A 23,155-nucleotide genomic window follows, 5' to 3' on the forward strand; every position below is an offset into this window, starting at 1 on the left:
GAATCTCGCCACTATCTGTGTAATATCCTCGAAGTTGTCCGTCTCCTCGGGCACAGTTTCTAGACTGAGTCTGGTAGGAGGGAAATAAAGGGAGGAGCCACTATTAAATTGTTAAAGTGCCAGTGGCTCCTAGTGGACCCGTCTTTACCCTATGGTACTAATGTGGACCCCAGCAACCTCTACGGACTGCCAGAAAAGGATTTACCGGTAGGTAATAAAAATCCTATTTTCTTGCTTGAACTTCCATAGTACCCTGGGCAGGAGTGACACTGGAGGGAACACGTATGGCAGCTGAAAGTTCCATGGAATTGCCAGTGCGTCCACAAGCGCTGCTTGAGGATCCCTTGATCTGAAGACTGAAACCTTGTGATTGTGTCGAGACGCCATCAGGTCCACATCTTGTAGGCCCCACTTGTCTACTAGGAGTTGAAAGACCTCTGGATGAAGACTCCACTCTCCAGCATGAACATCCTGACAACTGAGGAAATCCGCTTCCCTGTTGAGGACTCTGGGAATGAACACTGCTGATATTGCTGGATGATGGCGTTCCGCCCAGTGGAGGATTTTTGATACTTCCAGCATTGCCATGCGGCTTCGAGTGCCAACTTGATGATTTCTGTATGCCACCATGGTGGCGTTGTCCAACTGTACCAGAACAGGCCTGTTCTGTACCAGAGGCAGGGCAAGTGTTAGCGCACTACCCTTAATTCTAGAATGTTTATGGGGAGGAGAGATTCCTCTTTGGTCCACTGACCCTGGAGAGAGTGTTGCTCCAACACAGTGCCCCAACCTCTCAGACTGGCATCCATTATCAGCAGGACCCAGTTTGAGATCCAGAAAAGGCGGGCCCAGCTCAGCTGTCGGTCCTGTAACCACCAGCTCAGTGACAGACTGACCTCCGGAGTCAAGGAGATCATGTGAGACCTGACCCGTGAGGCTGGCCATACCACTTGGAGAGGCTTAACCTCTGTAGAGGGCGTGAATGAAATTGAGCGTACTCCACCATGTCGAAAGCCGACACCATGAGGCCTAGTACTTATATCGCCGAGTGTATCGACACTCCTGGGTGAGAGAGGAAGTATCTGATTTTGTCCTGGAGTTTCAGGACTTTCTCTGGAGACAGAAACAATCTCTGACTGTGTGTGTGCAGTAGAGCTCCCAGGTGCACCATGCTCCAAGCAGGGACCCGAGAGGGCTTTTTCCAGTTGATGAGCCAACCATGGGCTTGTAGGAATTGGACTGTCAGTTCCAGATGACTGAGGATAACATTTTGGGAGTTCACCAGGATCAGCTAATTGTCCAGATACGGTAGGATCCTGACTCCCTGATGGCGGAGATGATCCGTCATCTTGGCCATTACCTTTGTGAAGATCCGAGAAGCCGTGATCAATCCAAATGGCAGAGCCTGGAATTGGTATTGTAGGTTGCCAATAGCAAACCGCAGATATTGCAGATGTGATATGGCAATAGGTATGTGCAGATAAGCATCCTGTATGTCCAGGGATACCATATAGTCTTTGGGTTCCATGGCCAGTATAACAGAGCACAACATTTCCATCCGGAATTTGGATACTCTCACACATTTGTTCAAAGATTTGAGGTTGAGTATAGGCCGGAAGGACCCATTTGGCTTTGGAACGAGAAACAGGGTCGAATAGTATCCCTTGCCTCTCTGTGGCAGAGGTAACAGTACTACCACTCCTGTATCCAGGAGGGATTGCACAACAAAGTGTAGAGCTTGCGCTTTCAGTGGAGCCAAAGGGATAACCGTTGAGCAGAACTGGTGAGGGGAACGTCTCCGGAAAGAGATTGCTTACCCATGAGAGACAGCTTCCCGCACCCAGGAGTCCAAAGTGGTCTTTAACCAGACCTGGGTGAACTGCAGAAGTCGGCCTCCCACCCTGGGGTCCCCCAGGGGGAGGCCCGCCCCGTCATGCAGCAGGCTTATCTTGCTTGTAAGCAGGCTGACAGGTGGCCCAGGATTGTTTAGGTTTGGGCTTAGTGCTCTTGGAAGCACAAGCCTGCCTCATGTACGTCTGACCCTTCACTTTCCCTGTAAGTCAAAAGGAGCGAAAAATGGTACTCAGCCTTCGGAGCAGAAGGATTAGTACTTGGGAGACATAGAGTCTTAGCAGACGCCAAGTCAGTGACAATCTTGTTTAGATCCTCCCCAAATAGGATGTCCCCTTAAAAGGGAGAACCTCCAAAGTCTTTTTGGAATCCAGGTCCACCTTCCAGTACCTTAACCACAAAATTCAGGGAGCCAATATAGACGTAGTAGACGCTGTGGCGGCCATTACACTTGCCTCAGAGGCCGCCTCCTGTATATAGTGGGAGGCTTTGGTGATATAAGTCAGGTATTGTCTGGCAGTGTCAGAAAAATCCTGAGGTAGCTCCTCCTCAATTGCCTGAACCCATGCTTCAATTCCTTTTGCGGCCCAGGAGGCTGCTATAGTGGGTCTATGTACAGCACCAGTAAGAGTGTAAATAGATTTCAGGCAACACTCCACACGCTTATCCGTCTGTTCCTTTAGTGCGGTGATGGTGGTGACCGGCAGAGTAGATGATACCACAAGACAGGCAACATGAGAGTCCACCAGCGGTGGAGTTTCCCACTTGTTACTCAACTCTGCAGGGATAGGATAACGAGCTAGCATCTTCTTGGACAGGGAACATTTCTTACCTGGAGATGACCAGGGTTCCTGACGTATTTCAATTAAATGGTTAGAATGTGGTAAGACTACTTTAGCAACCTTCTGATGTTTGAACTTATCAGGTTTCTTAGACACAGTAGTGGGCTCAATCTCATCATCTATTTGGGAAATCAGCTTGATAGCCTCCACTAGATCAGAAACATCAATCTGAGTTGTAGAATCCTCATCAGAAGCAACTGTATCAGTGTCTGATAGATCCGTACATTACCCGTCTTCTCAGAATTATCTGAAATATTTGTGGATTGTGAGGAGGAAATTGCCCGCTTAGGTGGCCCCTGTAGGGCGTGGAGCAGGCTTTTGTCTAACCAGAGATTGATTTAATTGTTGCAATTGGGTAGACAGGGTATCTGAACTACAGGGACAATATGTGGCTGCAATGACACAGGAGGTCCAACAGGGGGCGCAAGACGTGTCATTAGTGTATTCAGCATACTTGAGAATGCTGCCCACGGTGGTTCCTGATTGGCAACAACAGTTGCGGGTTGACTGGAGGGCGTATGGCACCCAGTGCCTGAACCATCAATTAAACCTTCCCCCTCAGGTAAATACATGGCACTAGCGCTGCATGATGCAGGAGTGTCCGTGGATTTCCCATCCTCTGTGGCAGACATTATTATAAATGTAGCCCTAGGACGTAACAGTACAATAGAGCCAGACAAATATAATACCAGCAAATAACCCCCTGAGTTATGCGTTAGTAAATACGAGCACAACAGAGGATTTAAGTGTATGAGGTGACTGAAAACACAGAATAAATACCAGAAATCATATTTGCTGTGTAGCACTATATAACTAATGGACCCTGATGCACCTAGCCCCCCAGGGTACAGAATATAGTGATAGCAAGAGGTGGGATACACGAAATGGAGACCACACAGCAGCTACAGGCACACTCAGATGCAGATTTATTAAGCCTGGTGAAGAGCAATTGCTCTTCTGACGCTTGGAGAGTGAAGGAACCCACTGCCAGAGATTACACCTATATATGACATATATACTAGGCTAGACATGATCTTTTTCAGTACCGAACTAGCCCAATGCATACTGGATACCTCCATACACCCCAGCACTTGGTCTGACCATGGCCCAATTACGGTGGATGTTCCTGGGCCTCTAGTTTCCGCTCGCCAGCCCTCGTGGCGCTTAAATGATAAGGTCCTCCTTAATCCCATACTTAAAGCCCAACTAGTAGAGGAATTAGTTCACTACTTCAGATCTAATAAAAAATCCTAGTATTAATAATCACAATCAGCACCAGACCAATCACTTGGAAATGACTACAACTTGCACTTTTTTTATATTTATGTACTTTGATATTGGATATTAACTTGAGGCAATACAACTTCAGTTGATACTGGAGTGGGAGGTCCTCAGCAACCCCGTTGTTGTTGTTGTTGTGTCCCTTGACTGTGCTGCACTAGATTGTGGTGAATAACACTCCGAGATGGATCCTCAATATGAATACCAATAATTGAAAAATAATTAGTTTATATATATTCCACGTGGGCATATTATATTGCTGCTATAATACATGATGGAAGTCGGGGCAGTGATGTGCGGGCAGTAGTCTGACGCTCACGGCGCCCTGTATCCATGGAGATGATTTGGACAAACTACTGGTCTGGGTGTGCCCAGCGCTCATCACCGGAAGTGTCGTAGCGGCATCTGAGATGCAAAACCAGGAAGTAGAGAGCCCGGTGGAACGTGGATGAGATATGCTGAACTGGAGTGCACTACCTGGATGGTGAGGCATGCGCAGAGGGGTGGAACGCACGCTGGGGGGAGCGGGGCGGACAGCCGATTCACCTGTAAGTAGTTGTACTTTGTATGGGTATTTAGGTGATGTGTTGTGGTTGTTCACTCACAGATGGCTCCACACTAAGCAGGGGCAATGACATGATGCAATAGTCTTCAACGGTCATTCGGTGACCGAGGTCGACGGACTGAGAAGTTACCTTCTGAACCCTCTTTGTCCTAAAGTATATTTGTGGAAGTACTGTGTAGGCATTATGGATGCCACATTGGTTGGATATGATGTTTTTTGATAACCCATGCTGAGCCACAGTGACTTGTTCATTTCTTGAATGCCCAATATGGGTGAGTATAATAAGTAAGCGTTTTTCTGTGATGGATCGAGTGCCCTCTCTTACATTGGGGGTAATTCCAAGTTGATCGCAGCAGGAATTTAGTTAGCAGTTGAGCAAAACCATGTGCACTGCAGGGGAGGAAGATTTAACATGTGCAGAGAGAGTTAGATTTGGGTGTGGTGTGTTCAATCTGCAATCTAATTTGCAGTGTAAAAATAAAGCAGCCTGTATTTACCCTGCACAGAAATAAAATAACCCACCCAAATCTAACTCTCTCTGCAAATGTTATATCTGCCCCCCCTGCAGTGCACATGGTTTTGCCCAATTGCTAACAAACTTGCTGCTGCGATCATCTCAGAATTACCCCCATTATGTCTGTTTATCTGGACTGGAATGGAACAGACTTAAAGGAGCACCACCGATTGTGCAAGTTGACCCACTTAAAAAGATGAGAGAGGTCTGTAATTTCCATTATAGGTACACTTCAACTGTGAGAGACAGAATCTGAAAATAAAACCAGAAATCACATTGTATGATTTTTAAACAATTTACTTGTATATTCTTGTGGAAAATAAATATTTGGACACCTAACAAGCAGGAAGATTTCTTGCTCTCACAGACCTGTTACTTCTTTAAGAAGCTCTTCTATCCTCCACCTGTTACCGGTATTAATGGCACCTGTTTGAACTGGTTATCTGTATAAAAGACACCTTCAAACAGTCAGACTGCTACCTCTCCACCATGGCCAAGACCAGCGAGCTGTCTAAGGACACCAGGGACAAAATTGTAGAGCTGCACAAGGCTGGAATGAGCTACTCGACAATAGGCTAGCAGCTTGGTGAGAAGAGATCAACTGTTGGAGCAATTATTAAAAAATGGAAGAAATACGAGATCACTGACAATCTCCCTCGACCTGGGGCTCCATGCAAGATCTCACCTCATGGGGTATCAACAGGGGCGAATTGGGAACAAAAAGCGGCCCTGGCAAAATTTGTACTAGTGGCCTCACAAGGGCAGCACCAGAGGTGTAAGGTCTAGCCATGGGCCATGGCAGCAGCACCCTCCCCCCAAGACTTTCCAGATAGTGGGCATGTCCAGCATCAAGGGGGAAGTTAAAAATAAATAAAATTAACTATTATGAGCACATTATATGATACACCTTCAGCATTTAGGAAACTATATAATTCTTTAGAAAGATATATTTTCATGCTTATCACACCAACCGTATTCCAATCACTATTCACTCAATCTTATATGTCAGCCAAGCAGGCAGACAGAGCATACACTAGATCATCTGCAATCACAGGCTAAGTGGCAAAGTCATTTTCATATATGCAAATTATTTTGCATCTTATTCATTATGTCTATAAAAAGGACCACATGTCCTCAAACAAAACAGGCCCCACGGGTGCATCGGCCCACCGGGAATCTTCCCTGTGAAACCTATGGCCAATACACCTCTGGGTATCAATGATCTTGAGAACGGTGAGGAATCAGCCCAGAACTACATGGGGGGACCTGGTCAATGACCTCAAGAGAGCTGGGACCACAGTCACAAAGGTTACCATTAGTAACACACTACGTCATCATGGATTGAAATCCTGCAGCGCCCGAAAGGTCCCCCTGCTTAAGCCAGCACATGTCCAGGCCCGTCTAAAGTTTACCAGTGACCATCTGGATGATCCAGAGGAGGATTGGAAGAATGTAATGTGGTCAGATGAGAGCAAAATGGAACTTTTTGGAATAAACTCCACTCGCTGTGTTTGGAGGGAGAAGAATGATGAATGGCATCCCAAGAACACCATACCCACTGTGAAGCATGGGGGTGAAAACATCATGCTTTGGGGCTGCTTTTCTGCAAAGGGGACAGGACGACTGATCCGTATTAAGGAGAGGATGAATGGGGCCATGTATCGTGAGATTTTGAGAAAAAAAATCTCCTTCCCTCAGTAAGAGCATTGAAGATGGAACGTGGCTGGGTCTTCCAGCATGACAATGACCCCAAACACACCGCCCGGGCAACTAAGGAGTGGCTCCGTAAGAAGAATTTCAAGGTCCTGGAGTGGCCTAGCCAGTCTCCAGACCTCAACCCAATAGAAAATCTGTGGAGGGAGTTGAAAGTCTGTGTTGCCCGGCGACAGCCGCAAAACATGACAGATCTAGAGAAGATCTACATGGAAGAGTGGGCCAAAATACCTGCTACAGTGTGTGCAAACCTGGTCAAGAGCTACAGGAAACGTTTGACCTCTGTAATTGCCAACCGAGGTTATATTACAAAGTATCAAGTTAAACTTTTTTATTGTCCAAATATTTACTTTCCATCAGAATAAACAAATAAATAGTGTAACAATCATACAATGTGATCTACAGATTCTGTCTCACAGGTGAAGTCTATGATGGAAATTACAGACCTCTCTCATCTTTTTAAGTGGGTCAACTTGCACAATCGGTGGCTGTCCAAATAGTTTTTTGCCCCACTGTATATATATAATACATGTCCGGGCTTGTATATACATGAATCATATGGTAAAGTGTAAAGATATATTAACCAGCAATACGAATCATCTGTTCTATGCCACATCTTGAACAGAGTCCTATCTCAGATGTTTATTGTATAGAAACACAAATCAGTTACCACTTCGGCATTTTAAAATATTTTGCAGTATTTTTGTTATCATATGTAGAAACATATCATGTTTAGGTTCAAAACACTTGTTATTATCAGCTTATCTGCTAAGAGCCACTCGCATACACAAGTCTTGAAAAAGACCCTAGCCAAGGGTAGAAACGCGTTGGTGGACACCTGACACTTTCAGCTTATCCGAAAACTGTGACGATTACCTGGACAGCTGCTTGCCTGTGGGGACTATCCCGGGAATCTTTTTTCCCACGGACTTTCATGCTGATATTGAACTGTTCACAGTTCCAACACCTCCGGTAATTGTTCTCCTGATCGGACATCTGACTTATTGCCCATTCTTAAAGGGGCTACTGCACTAATTCATTTAGAACTGTTATTTTTAATCTATTTTTTATCCTGTATGTTATATATGTATTAAACTGTATTACACTATACGAACCTTTTTCATTTTGCATATCTGGTTCGACCATTCCGTAATGAGGAAATAATTGTTGAAGTTCAGCAAAGAACAGAACATCAGAGAGCGCTAGTTAAGTAATTCCTCTATTTTTATCGATATTTATACAATTTTATATCGGTCCCTGCGGCCGTGGCATAAAATCCCCAACTAGTCACCCCTGGCCGGGGTACCCTGGAGGAGTGGGGACCCCTTCAATCAAGTGGACCCCCTCCAGCCACCCAAGGGCCAGGGGTGAAGCCCGAGGCTGCCCCCCCCCCCATCCAAGGGCTGCGGAATATGGAAACCAGAGGAAGTCACATGATATAATTTCAGCTTCCTGCCAGGCCACTGCCCCCACTCCACATAAATGCACTGATATAAAATGTCTGCCACTATTTAGTTACACATAAAGAGACTTCCACCCCGTAATGTCACCCACTATTCACATGAGCTGTCACAATCGCACATAGCCACAATCACAAGTACATACAGTCACTATTGGTGGTTCTGGGCTCCGGGCAGTTCAAGGGGAATCGCACAGTCACAATGGCAGCGTGTGTACCCACCTTTACACACAAGACGGGATATTTATACACAGCAACACTGATATTATGTGGACACAAAAGTAACAATACAAGTGACACATTAACAGGAAATTGTTTCTGTCACCATAGCGACAATTATCTGATAATAAGATGATACACAGACACATAAAAAGACTCAACGGAAATCTTTTGTTTTTAAACGACTTTATTTCATATCTTTAATACACAGATTTTTCTCTATATTTTAAACTGAAATACTTTACTCTGCAGAACATGGATAAAAATAAATTTTAATTACCTAACGGTAAATCCTTTTCTCGTAGTCCGTAGAGGATACTGGGGTTCTATTTAGTACCATGGGGTATAGACGGGTCCACTAGGAGCCATGGGCACTTTAAGAGTTTAATAGTGTGGGATGGCTCCTCCCTCTATGCCCCTCCTACCAGACTCAGTCTAGAAACTGTGCCCAAGGAGACGGACATACTTTGTGAGAAGGCTATACACGGACAGTGGTGAGATTTGAACCAGCTCACACATAACCAAAGGAAAACCATGCCAACAAATCATGAAACATGAACAGCAACAGCTGAACCAATACTTAACCAAGTAACTATGCAGGAATACGAAGCACTGGGCGGGTGCCCAGTATCCTCTACAGCAGGCATTCCCAACCGCGGCCCTCAAGGCACACCAACAGTGCAGGTTTTAGTGATATCCAGGCTTCAGCACAGATGGTTAAAATAAGATTTTACTTACCGGTAAATCTATTTCTCGTAGTCCGTAGAGAATGCTGGGGACTCCGTAAGGACCATGGGGAATAGACGGGCTCCGCAGGAGATAGGGCACTTTAAGAAAGACTTTGGATTCTGGGTGTGCACTGGCTCCTCCCTCTATGCCCCTCCTCCAGACCTCAGTTAGGGAAACTGTGCCCAGAGGAGACGGACAGTACGAGGAAAGGATTTTAGTTAATCCAAGGGCAAGATTCATACCAGCCACACCAATCATACTGTATAACCTGTGACAACAACCCAGTTAACAGCATGAACAACAACATAGGCCCTCATTCCGAGTTGTTCGCTCGGTATTTTTCATCGCATCGCAGTGAAATTCCGCTTAGTACGCATGCGCAATGTTCGCACTGCGACTGCGCCAAGTTATTTTGCTATGAAGATAGTTTTTTTACTCACGGCTTTTTCTTCGCTCCGGCGATCGTAGTGTGATTGACAGGAAATGGGTGTTACTGGGCGGAAACACGGCGTTTTAGGGGCGTGTGGCTGAAAACGCTACCGTTTCCGGAAAAAACGCAGGAGTGGCCGGAGAAACGGTGGGAGTGCCTGGGCGAACGCTGGGTGTGTTTGTGACGTCAACCAGGAACGACAAGCACTGAACTGATCGCACAGGCAGAGTAAGTGTGGAGCTACTCTAAAACTGCTACGAGGTTTGTGATCGCAATATTGCGAATACATCGGTCGCACTTTTAAGAAGCTAAGATTCACTCCCAGTAGGCGGTGGCTTAGCGTGAGCAACTCTGCTAAATTCGCCTTGCGAGCGATCAACTCGGAATGAGGGCCATAGTCTCGGTTCAAACCAATGAAACTATAACATAACCCTTATGTAAGCAATAACTATATACAAGTCTTGCAGAAGAAGTCCGCACTTGGGACGGGAGCCCAGCATCCTCTACGGACTACGAGAAATAGATTTACCGGTAAGTAAAATCTTATTTTCTCTAATGTCCTAGAGGATGCTGGGGACTCCGTAAGGACCATGGGGATTAAACCAAAGCTCCAAAACGGGCGGGAGAGTGCGGATGACTCTGCAGCACCGATTGAGCAAACAGGAGGTCCTTCTCAGCCAGGGTATCAAACTTATAGAACTTTGCAAAGGTGTTTGACCCCGACCAAGTAGCAGCTCGGCATAGTTGTAGTGCCGAGACCCCCTCGGGCAGCTGCCCAAGAAGAGCCCACCTTCCTAGTGGAATGGGCCCTAACCGATTTAGGCAATGGCAATCCTGCCGTAGAATGCGCCTGCTGAATCGTGTTACAGATCCAGCGAACAATAGTCTGCTTTGAAGCAGGAGCGCCAACTTTGTTGGCTGCATACAGAACAAACAGAGCTTCAGTCTTCCTGATCCTAGCTGTTCTGGTCACATAAATCTTCAAAGCCCTGACCACATCCAGGGACTCAAAGAGTCCTCCAAGTCCCGTGTAGCCACAGGCACAACAATAGGTTGGTTCATATGAAAAGATGAGACCACTTTTGGCAGAAACTGAGGACGCGTCCTCAACTCTGCCCTATCCACGTGAAAAACCAGGTAGGGGCTTTTATGTGACAAAGCTGCCAATTCCGAAACACGCCTTGCTGAAGCCAAGGCCAACAACATGACCACTTTCTAAGTGAGATATTTCAACTCCACTGTTTTGAGTGGCTCAAACCAAGGTGACCTGAGGAAACTTAATACCACAGAAAGATCCCACGGCGCCACCGGAGGTACAAAAGGAGGCTGAATATGCAACACCCCCTTCACGAATGTCTGTACTTCAGGAAGAGAAGCCAATTATTTTTTTAAGAAAATGGACAAGGTCGAAATTTCTCCCAAATCCACTCCTGTTTGCAGGAAGTGAAGCAGACGACCCAAATGGAACTCCTGCGTAGGAGCAGCCCTGGCCTCACACCAAGAAACATATTTTCGCCATATATGGTGATAATGTTTCAATGTCACGTCCTTCCTAGCCTTTATTAGCGTAGGAATGACCTCCTCCGGAATACCTTTTTCCGCTAGGATTCGGCGTTCAACCGCCATGCCGTCAAACGCAGCCGCGGTAAGTCTTGGAACAGACAGGGCCCCTGCTGCAGAAGGTCCTGTCTTAGAGGAAGAGGCCACGGATGTTCTGTGAGCAACTCTTGCAGATCCGGATACCAAGTCCTTCGTGGCCAATCTGGAACAATGAGGATTGTTCTGACTCTGCTTAGTCTTATTATTCTCAACACCTTGTGTATGAGAGGCAGAGGAGGGAACATATAGACCGACCTGAACACCCAAGGTGTCACTAGAGCGTCCACCGCTACCGCCTGAGGGTCTCTTGACCTGGCGCAATACCGCTTTAGCTTTTTGTTGAGACGGGACGCCATCATGTCTATCTGAGCCAGTCCCCACCGACCCACGATCTCTGCGAAGACTTCTGGATGAAGTCCCCACTCTCCTGGATGCAGGTCGTGTCTGCTGAGGAAGTCCGCTTCCCAGTTGTCCACCCCTTGGATGAATACTGCTGCTAGGGCGCTTACATGGCCTTCCACCCAGCGAAGAATCCTGGTCGTTTCTGCCATGGCCACTCTGCTCCTTGTGCCGCCTTGGCGGTTTACATGAGCCACTGCTGTGACATTGTCTGACTGAATCAGTAGCGGTTTGTTCCAAAGCAATGCCTCCTCTTGGCGTAGGGCGTTGTATATGGCCCTCAACTCCAGGACGTTGATGTGGAGACAAGTCTCTAGATTTGACCAGAGACCTTGGAAATTTCTTCCCAGTGTGACTGCTCCCCAACCTCGGAGGCTTGCGTCCATGGTCACTAGGATCCAGTCCTGAATTCCGAACCTGCGGCCTTCTAGGAGGTGAGCACTGTGCAGCCACCACAGGAGAGATACTCTGGCTCTGGAAGACAGGGTGATCCTTTGTTGCATTTGTAAATGGGACCCGGACCATTTGTCCAGTAGATCCCATTGAAAGGTCCTCGCATGGAACCCTCCGAAGGGGATGGCCTCGTATGATGCCACCATCTTCCCCAGGACACGCGTGCAGTGATGCACTGAAACCTTTTTTAGCTTTAATAGGTTCCAGACCAGGGAATTGTTGGGGCTGTGGAAAGCCCAAACGGCAACGTCTGAAATTGGTAATGACAGTCCTGTACTGCAAATCTCAGGAACGCCTGGTGAGGAGGGAAAATCGGAACATGAAGGTATGCATCCTTTATGTCCAGGGACACCATCCAATCCCCTCCCTCCAGGCTGGCGATGACCGCTCTGAGCGAATCCATCTTGAACTTTAACTTTTTCAGGTACAAGTTCAGGGATTTTAGATTCAAAATGGGCCTGACCGAACCGTCCGGTTTCGGGACCACAAACAGGGTTGAGTAATACCCCTTTCCTTGCTGGAGAAGAGGAACTTTGACTATCACCTGTTTAAGATACAATTTTTGAATTGCAGTCAACACTAACTCCCTCTATGACGGGGAAGCTGGCAGAGCCGATTTGAAAAGCCGGCGAGGAGGCACGTCTTCGAATTCCAGCCTGTATCCCTGAGAAACAATCTCTATAGCCCAGGGATCCACCTGTGAGTGAACCCAGACCTGGTTGAAAAATCGAAGACAGCCCCAGCGTCATGCGGTGGACTTTGCAGATGTAGGGGAGGACTTCTGCTCCTGGGAACCAGCTGCATGCAGCTTTTTTCCCTTGCCTTTTCCTCTGGCAAGGAAGGACGATCCCCGTACCTTCTTGCTTTTATTGGAACGATAGGACTGCATTTGATAAAGAGGTGCCTTTTTAGTATGCTGCGGGGGGACATACGGTAAGAAATTCGATTTACCGGCCGTAGCAGTAGAGACAAGGTCCGAGAGGCCTTCTCCAAACAACTCCTCCCCCTTGTAAGGCAACGACTCCATATGCCGCTTTGAATCGGCATCCCCCATCCACTGTCGGGTTCACAAGAGTCGCCTAGCAGAAATAGACATAGCATTTATTCTGGAGCTTAGTAAACAAATCTCTCTTTGAGCATCCCTCATATATAAAGCAGCATCTTTGATATGCTCTAGGGTCATTAGAATGGTATCCTAATCTAGGGTGTCAAGTTCCGTTGATAAGGAATCTGTCCATGCTGCGACAGCACTACAAACCCAGGCCGATGCCATGGCCGGTCTAACGATAGTACCGGAATGTGTGTAAATGTGCTTCATGGTAACCTCCTGCTTACGATCAGCAGGATCCTTGAGGGAAGCTGTATCCTGAGAAGGCAGTGCCACCTTCTTGGATAAGCGTGTCAGCGCCTTGTCTACCTTCGGCGAAGATTCCCATCGTATCCTGTCCTTTTGTGGAAAAGGATACGCCATGAGAATCCTTTTGGGAACTTGTGGTCTCCTATCCGGAGATTCCCAGGCCTTTTCGCACAAGTCGCTTAGTTCAAATGAGGATGGAAAGGTGACTTCAGGCTTTTTCCCTTTATACATGTGTACCCTCGTGTCAGGGACAGGGGGTTACTCAGTGATATGCAAAACCTCTTTAATGGCCATAATCATGTAACGAATACCTTTCGCCACCTTTGGCTGTAATTTTGCATCCTCATAGTCGACACTAGTCAGTATCTGTGTCGGTATCTGTGTCAGTGATCTGGGATATGGTGCGCTTCTGAGACCCCGAAGGCCCTGGCGCCACAGGGACAGGTATGGACTGGCTACCTGACTGATCCCTAGCTTCTGCCTTGTCTAACCTTTTATGCAATAGATTAACATTTGCATTCAAGACATTCCACATATCCACCCAGTCCAGTGTCGGCGTTGACGGCGACCTGACAATCATGCTCTCCCCCTCCTCTTTAGATGAGCCTTCCGCATCAAACATGTCGACACACACATACCGACACACTTCACACACATAGGGAATCTCTTTTCTGAAGACAGGTTCCCCCTTAGGCCCTTTGGAGAGACAGAGAGAGAGAGTATGCCAGCACACACCCCAGCGCAATATACCTCTGGAGACAAACACAGAATGTTTTTCCCAGTAGCGCTGTGAAATGTATAGAACGCCAATAATGTGCCCCCCCTCTACTTTCAAACCCCCTTTCACCGTGTGTAAAGCAGGGGAGAGTCTGGAGAGCTTCCTCTCAGCGGTGCGGTGGAGAGAAAATGGCGCTGGTGAGTGCTGAGGGAGAAGCCCCGCCCCCTCGGCGGCGAGCTTCAGTCCCGCTCAAACTTATGATAAAAAGGCGGGGGCTCTTTTATATACATGTACAGTGCACACCTGTACATGTATATATACTTTTTGCCATAGGAGAGGTGTTATATTGCTGCCCAGGGCGCCCCCCTGCGCCTGCACCCTTACAGTGACCGGAGTGTGTGAGGTGTATGGAGCAATGACGCACAGCTGCAGTGCTGTGCGTTACCTCTGTGAAGCACCGAAGGCTTCTGCCGCCTGAGACGTCTTCTGTCTTCGTTTCTTCTGCTCTGTAAAGAGAAGAGCGGCGCGGCTCAGGGAGTGAACGCCCAGGACGAACCTGTGTTCACCCCCTCTGGAGCTAATGGTGTCTAGTAGCCAAGGAAGCAGAGCCTATCATTTAAGTAGGTCTGCTCCTCTCTCCCCAGTCCCTCGATGCAGGGAGCCTGTTGCCAGCAGTGCTTCCTGAAAGAGAAAAAATCCTAACAAAAATGCTTTCTAAGCAGGAAGCTCAGGAGAGCTCCCTGCAGTGCACTCATTCTCCTCTGGGCACAGTGTAAAACTGGAGGAGGGGCATAGAGGAAGGAGCCAGTGCACACCCAGTATCCAAAGTCTTTCTTAAAGTGCCCTATCTCCTGCGGAGCCCGTCTATTCCCCATGGTCCTTACAGAGTCCCCAGCATCCTCTAGGACGTTAGAGAAATTAAAATAACTGAGCTAATTAAGTCACCTGTGTTCAAGCCTGGATATCACTAAAACCAGGACTGTTAGTTTGCCTTGAGGACCGTGGTTGGGAAACACTGCTCTACAGACTACGTGAAAAGGATTTACCGGTAGGTAAATAAAATCCTATTTTCTTTTACGTCCTAGAGGATACTGGGGTTCCATTTAGTACCATGGGGATGTACCAAAGCTCCCTGTATGGGAGGGAGAATGCTGAGGGTCCAGCATTGGCCTCTGAGGACCTAACGTTTGGTCAAAGTATCGAACTTGTAGAACTTAGCAAACGTGTTTGAACTTGACCAAGTAGCTGCTCGAAAAACCTGTAGAGCCGAGACACCCCGGGCAGCTGCCCAGGAAGAAACGAAGAACTGAATGAGTAGAGTGGGCCTATACGGATCTTGGAACCGGCAATCCTGCCGTGGAATAAGTATGCTGGATAGTACACCTGATCCAGTGAGCAATTGTCTGCTTAGAAGCAGGACACCCAATCTTATTGGGATCATAAAGGACAAACAGCGCGTCCGATTTCCTGTGACTAGCTGTCCGCTTCACATATATCTTCAAAGCTCTCACAACGTCCAATGACTTTGAAGAAGCTGAGGTGTCAGTAGCCACTGGCACCACAATAGGTTGGTTGATATGAAATGCAGGCACGACCTTAGGAAGAAACTGCTGAAGCGTTCTGAGCTCAGCTCTATCCTCATAAAAACCAAGTAGGGGCTTTTGTGCGACAATGCCCCCAATTCTGACACACGTCTTGCTGATGCCAAGGCCAACAGTGTGCCAGCCTTTCACGTAAGAAACTTTACGTCTACCTCCTGTAAAGGCTGAAACCAATCTGATTGCAGGAACTGTAACACCACATTAAAATCCCAAGGTGCCGTAGGAAACACAAAGGGCGGTTGGATGTGCAGAACCCCTTATGTCTGAACCTAAGGGAGAACAGCCAATTGTTTCTGGACGAAAATGGACAAGGCTGAAATGTGGACCTTTATTGAGCTTCTTGTTGGGACGAGAGGCCATCATGTCTATCTGAGGTACTCCCCACCTGCTTGTTACCTCCGCGAAGACCTCCGGGTGGAAGTCCCACTCTCCTGGATGGAGACCGTGTCTGCTGAGAAAGTCTGCTTCCCAGTAGTCCACTCCCGGAATGAAGATTGCCGACAGCGCCAATGCATGTCTTTCTGCCTAGAGAATAATTCTTGCTACCTCTGAGAGTGCAGCTCTGCTCTTCTTTCCGCCCTGTCTGTTTATGTAGGACACCGCCGTTACATTGTCTGACTGAACCTGAATGGCTTGATCTCGCAGATGTGCCGCTTGTAGAAGGGCATTGTATACGGCCCTTAGTTCCAGAATGTTTATTGGAAGGATGGCTTCCTGTCTTGACCACTTTCCTTAGAAGTTTTCCCCCTGGGTGACTGCTCCCCAACCTCTAATACTTGCATCTGTGGGTAGAAGAATCCAATTTTGAATCCCGAACCTGCGGCCTTCGATCAGGTGAGAAGTCTGCAGCCACCGGAGAAGTGAAATTCTGGCTTTTGGCGACAGGCGTATCTGCTGGTGTATGTGAAGATTTGATCTGGACCACTTGTCCAGGAGATCTAGCTGGAAGAATCTTGCATGGAATCTTCCGTACTGCAGTGACTCATAGGAGGCTACCATCTTCCCCAGAAGGCAAATGCACTAATGAACCGATACCCGGGCTGGATTCAGGATATCCCGGACCATTGACTGGATCACCAACGCTTTTTCCAATGGAAGAAACACCCTCTGAACTTCCATGTCGAGTATCATCCCCAAGAAGGGAAGTCTCATTGTCGGCTCCAAATGTGATTTTGGAAGGTTCAGAATCCATCCATGATCCTGAAGTAGATGAGTTGAGAGAGTAGTACTCTGCAATAACCACTCCCTGGAAGATGCTTTTATCAGTAAATCATCCAGATATGCAATTATGTTCACTCCCTGCTTGCGGAGGAGCATCAGCTCTGCCATGACCTTGGTGAACACCCTCGGTGCTGTAGAGGCCAAATGGCAGTGCCTGGAACTGATAGTGACAGTCCTGTTGTGCAAACCTTCGATAAGTCTGGTGAGGCGGCCAGATCGGAATGTGAAGGTGTGCATCCTTGATATCAAGGGATATTAGGAATTCCCCCTCCTCCAGACCTGAGATTACCGCTCTCAGAGACTCCATCTTGAATTTGAATACCCACAAGTAAGGGTTCAAGGATTTTAGGTTCAATATCGGTCTTAACGAACCGTCCGGTTTCGGTACCACAAACAGATTGGAGTAATAACCACTGTTCTGTAGTTGTGGTGGAACTGGAACAATGACTTGTGTTTGTACCAATTTTTTAATAGTCTTCTGCAGGATTGTACTGTCTTCCTGAGAAGCTGGTAAGCCTGATTTGATGAATCTGTGAGGTGGGAGTTCTTGAAACTCCAGTCTGTACCCCTGGTCAATAATATCTTTTACCCAGGGGTCTAGGCATGATGTCGCCCAGATGTGACTGAAATCTATTAACCTATGTCGACTTACCTGCAGCTGCCTTGGATATTCACATATCCAGTGTGTCCCCAAACAGGGCCTCACCTGTGAAGGGCAGGATCTCCACACATTTCTTGGATTCTGTGTCCACAGTCCATTGGCAAAGCCACAGTCCCCTGCATGCCGAAACTGCCATAGTTGTGGCCCTTGCATTAAGCAGGCCAATTTCCTTCATGGCCTCCACCTTGAAGCCTGCGGAATCCTGTATGTGATGTAAAAACACGTAAATGTCACTCCTATTCATGAAATCTAAATCATCTAGTAAGGTGCCTGACCACTTTACTATGGCCCTAGAAATCCACGCACAAGCAATAGTAGGTCTCTAAACCACTCCTGTAGCAGTGTATAGTGATTTGAGCGTAGTCTCAATCTTGCGGTTAGCCGGATCCTATAAGGAGGCTGTACCAGGAACAGGTAAAACAACTTCATTTGACAATCTAGACACAGAGGCATCCACAATAGGTGGGTTTTCCCACTTCTTCCTATACTCCTGAGGGAAAGGGAAAGAAATGAGCAGCCTTTTAGGGATTTGGAATTTTTTCTCTGGGTTTTCCCAGGTTCCTTCAAATAGGGAGTTTAACTCTTTTGATGCAGGGAAGGTAACCGAGGATTTCTTTTTTACATTAAAATAAGATTCCTCTTCCTGAACAGGAATCTTCTCAGTTATCTGCAAAATATCCCTAATGGCCGCAATCTTAGCTTGTACCCCTCGGGCAGGAGCTGCATCTCCCCCAGATCCACCTCACCATCCCCTGTATCTGAGGCGTCGGTATCAGTGTCAGCATGCATTATCTGGGCCAGTGTACGCTTTTGTGGATACGTGGGTGGGGTGAGAGGCGCAGTTGTGGGGGCTAAATCCCTATTCATCAGATCCTCCACAGACTTTCTCAAAACCTGCGTCTCTTTCTCAGTATGGGATAATCTGGTAGAGATATTTGATATCATACCCTTTATGGAGTCCACCCAAGGGGGTTCGGACCAAGAAGCCTGAGAATTTGTACAGTCTTGAGTACATGGTAGAGACTCCCCTGGAGAAGATAACACTCTGCAGTACACGACACACAGGGGGTCATTCCAAGTTGATCGCTCACTGACGATTTTCGCAGCGCATCAATCAGGTGAAAAACTGCATTCTTGCGCATGCCCCGCATTGCGCACATGCGACGTACTGGTACAAAGCCCTTTGCGGTTGTGCTCAGGTTTTTCAAAGTTTTTCTTTGCACTGGCGGCCGCTAGAAGATTGACTGGAAGGGGGCGTTACTGGGTGTCAACTGACCGTTTTCAGGGAGTGTTTGCAAAAACGCAGGCATGTCTGAAAAAACGCAGGCGTGGCTGGGCGTTCGCTGGGCCGGTGTATGACGTCAAATCCAGACACGAATAGGCTGAAGTGATCGCAAGCGCTGAGTAGGTTCAGAGCTACTCAGAAACTGCACAAACTGTTTTTGCAGAGCTCGGCTGTACATGCGTTCACACTTCTGCTAAGCTAAAATACACTCCCAAGTGGGCGGAGGCATAGCGTTTCAACAGCTGCTAAAACTAGCTAGCGAGCGATCAACTCAGAATGATCCCCAGTGCCTTGCCATGGTAATGTGAGATATATGCGCACACACACACATGAAAATGTCAGTTTCCCCCAGAGCACCTTCAGAGTCAGAGTATGATAAAAGCCCGGCACTGACCAGCTACCTTTAATAGGGCAGCTAGTACCATTTAATTACACTCCCCCCTCTATAACCCCCTGGTACCGCAGAGGTATGCTGGAGTTGTCTGGAGGGGCAGCGCTTCCCTGTCAGCATCCTGTAGTGCAGGGCTGGCCAAACCGGTCCTCGAGATCTACCAACAGTTCATGTTTTCCAGGCCTCCTGGAGATCTGTATAATTGTCAGGAGTGAATGCAGTACATCTTAATTAGAAATTACTACACCTGTGCACCAGCTAGGTGGTCTGAAAAAATGTGAACTGTTGGTAGATCTCGAGGACTGGTTTGGCCAGCCCTGCTGTAGTGAGATCTGCAGGGAGAAAATGGCGCTGGTGAGCTGCTGGATCTGCTCTGAGTGGAAGCCCCGCCCCCCTGTAATGACGCGCAGCTTCCCGCCCTTTTTTTTATACTGGCCATGTGGTATCATGTCTGACAGTGGGATATAGCCCGTCAGACCAGTGTAGGGTAGTCTTGCTGGCCCAGAATGCCCCTCATAGCGCTGACATACAGGTAAAATGTTGCTGAACCTTCCTGGAGCGCAGCCTGCAACCAGAGCTGTGCTCCCACCCTTGTGCCGCCATACCCGCCAGAGACCTGCTAACCGGGACGCCGATGCTGTACTCACCACTCTTCATGTCTTCTGGCTCTGTTAAGGGTGGCGGCGTGCTGCGGGAGTGTGCGGTCGCCGTGGAGGGGCTTGCGGACATTTCCCTCAGGAGCTCAGTGTCCTGTCAGCGGAGTAATGGAGCCAGTAACTCTGTATTAAGTTGGTCCATTCTCCCCCCTAAGTCCCACGAAGCTGGCAGACTGTTTCCAAACAGCCTCCTGTAAAATAACTCTCTAGAAAACAATAAAACTAAGAAAACTCCTAGGAGCTCCCCTACCTGTGACCGGCTCCTCTGGGCACATAAACTAAACTGAGTCTGGTAGGAGGGGCATAGAGGGAGGAGCCAGCTCAAACTATTAAATGCTTAAAGTGCCCATGGCTCCTAGTGGACCCGTCTATAACCCATGGTACTAAAAGGAACCCCAGCATCCTCTAGGACGCAAGAGAAATATCCTTTAAAGCACAGAAACAATTCAGGTTATGTTTCAGTTTTGCAGGTAAATAAAACATATATCTCAGGAGCTACAAGCCTATGGGGGTCATTCGGACCCAGCCGCAATAGCGGCCCGCAGCAGTTTGCTGGTGGTGGCAAAATGCACATGCGCAGCAGCCAAGCAGACACACACATTGCGGCCACATCCCTGAGGGGTAAATGAGGCTGTCCAGGACCATTTTCTGTGGGGTTGCGTGATGTCACATCTGCGTTCATATCTGATTAACCCCCTATAAGCTTCCAGAGTGCACCTCATATCTCATCTTTTCCAGGTTACTACAAATGATGTGAGATTGGTAGCAGCACTACTTTCAGGATTATTACACAGAACACACATAAAGGCTGACACAGCAAATAACAGTAACACATACAAGGGATTAATTAGAAATAAGGAAGCATAATCATCATTAAGTCTAATTATCAACTGGTTCTGTGCGGGACCCATACACCTCTTTACGGTCTCCAGCAGCCCCTGGTACTGCACTGCGGCCACCCGCCCTGTCTCCCCCCACTACTGCCACCTGCCCTGTCTCCCCTGACACCTCAGCGCTGATTGGAGACAATATTACCTATGTAGACACTGCTCCGGTAGCCCTCACAACTGCAAAGGTACCGCCTACCCTGTCTCACCCGACATCTCAGCCCTGCTTGTGGAATTATGATACTGCTGGTAACAGTCCTTCATCTGCAGATGGAACCAAACAGGGCACTGCTTCTGGTACCATGGACCCTGATCATGTAGGCCTGGGAGAGCCAGTAAGCAGATTATGTAATAGTCACCATCTTACAGGCAGATGGTGCAGGAAGCAGAGAATGGGTGTTATGTGGCAGGAATGGGCTAGTTGGGTAACAGACTGGCTGCTGCATTCTGTACAAGTTACAAGTGGTGCAATTCTTTTGCTGGGAGACCCAGGTATAGGACATTGCAGTAGTCTATGCATGATCCTACAAGTACATGTATGACTGTAGGTAGATCTTCTGAGGGAAAAGTGCTGGAGTCTGGATATGTTCCTCAGAGAAGGATCTGATTGTTGCTCATATTTGATGTCTAAGGGTGAAAAGTCGGTTGGGAGGGGTCTGTTTTTTCCTGTCTATTAGATAGGAAAAAACAGACACCTGACTTTTCAAACAACTGAATACCCCCTAAGTGTCACTCCACCATCCAGGATACCAAGATTCTGCACAGGATCAGCATTTTGTTACCCTGAACCCCCAAGCGTACAATTGGTTGATTTGCAAAGCTGAGCTGTGGACTTGCGCTTTGTTGGTGAGCTTCTATCAGAAGGACCTGTTTCAGTAGGACCGAGTCACAGCCAACTGGCATCAACCAGACCTGGAGCTCAGCTAGACATTTAGGATTGGTACTCAATATCCAAAGCAAAAGACAGGTCATCGGCATAGCAGTGGTAGATGAGGGCACGACATCTGATTATTTCACCCTGCTGTAGCATGTATATTGCAAAAATATACAGAATCTTGAACAAAACATGGCAATGACATGTATACTTCAGAAGATTAAAATGGTTTCTCACCTGAGTGATGTCTATTGTGTACAAGAGCTTATTTCTCAGAGCATGGGAATGGCCTCTCACCTTTGTGACTTCGCTGATGTCTAACAAGATCTGATTTGTGTGCAAAACATTTACCACACTCCAAACATGGAAATGGCTTCTCACCTGTGTGACTTCTCTGATGTGTAATAAGATCTGATTTCTGTACAAAACATTTCCCACACTCAGAACATGGAAATGGCTTCTCACCTGTGTGAATTCTGTGATGTATAACAAGAACTGATTTGTGTGCAAAACATTTGCCACACTCAGAACATGGAAATGGCCTCTCACCTGTGTGACTTCGCTGATGTGTAATAAGATCTGATTTCCATGTAAAACATTTCCCACACTCAGAGCAAGAAAATAGATTCTCACCAGTGTGAATTCTCTGATGTATAATAAGATCTGATTTCTCTCCAAAACATTTCCCACACTCAGAACATGGAAATGGTTTCTCACCTGTGTGACTTCTCTGATGTTTAACAAGATGTGATTTCTGTGCAAAACATTTCCCACATTCAGAACATGGAAATGGCTTCTCACCTGTGTGACTTTGCTGATGTTTAACAAGATATGATTTCTGTCTAAAACATTTCCCACACTCAGAGCAAGAAAATGGCTTCTCACCTGTGTGACTTCTCTGATGTTTAACAAGATCTGATTTCCGTGTAAAACATTTCCTACACTCAGAACATGGAAATGGCTTCTCACCAGTGTGACTTCGCTGATGTGTAATAAGATCTGATTTCCGAGTAAAACATTTTGTACACTCAGAGCAAGAAAACAGATTCTCACCTGTGTGAATTTGTTGATGGGTAACAAGTTGTGATTTCCATGCAAAACATTTCCCACACTCAGAACATGGAAATGGCCTCTCACCTGTGTGACTTCTCTGATGTCTAACAAGATGCCATTTGTAGGTATAACATTTCCCACACTCAGAACATGGAAATGGCTTCTCACCTGTGTGACTTCGCTGATGTGTAACAAGTTGTGATTTCCGCGTAAAATATTTCCCACACTCAGAGCAAGAAAATTGCTTCTCACCTGTGTGACTTCTGTTATGTCTAACAAGATCTGATGTGTGTGCAAAACATTTCCCACACTCAGAACATGTCAGTGGCCTCTCCCCTGCCTTACTTGTCTGATGGGTAATAAGCTTTGTGTTCTGTGTAAAATATTTGGCATCTGT

General features: G+C 47.2%; 1 protein-coding gene across 1 annotated transcript; it reads right to left on the minus strand.

The window, feature by feature from the left end:
* Positions 1-1,931: 1,931 nt before the first annotated feature.
* Positions 1,932-23,071, minus strand: LOC134984434 (oocyte zinc finger protein XlCOF22-like; the record flags this gene model as incomplete). Its single annotated transcript, XM_063950014.1, has 4 exons — positions 1,932-2,053; positions 2,513-2,842; positions 22,003-22,170; positions 22,339-23,071. Coding segments are annotated over 4 exons (1,353 nt in total), but the record flags the coding sequence as incomplete, so codon positions are not given.
* Between the last annotated feature and the right edge of the window lie 84 nt (positions 23,072-23,155).

Source organism: Pseudophryne corroboree, assembly GCF_028390025.1.
Source record: "Pseudophryne corroboree isolate aPseCor3 chromosome 3 unlocalized genomic scaffold, aPseCor3.hap2 SUPER_3_unloc_54, whole genome shotgun sequence".
Classification (NCBI taxonomy): domain Eukaryota; kingdom Metazoa; phylum Chordata; class Amphibia; order Anura; family Myobatrachidae; genus Pseudophryne; species Pseudophryne corroboree.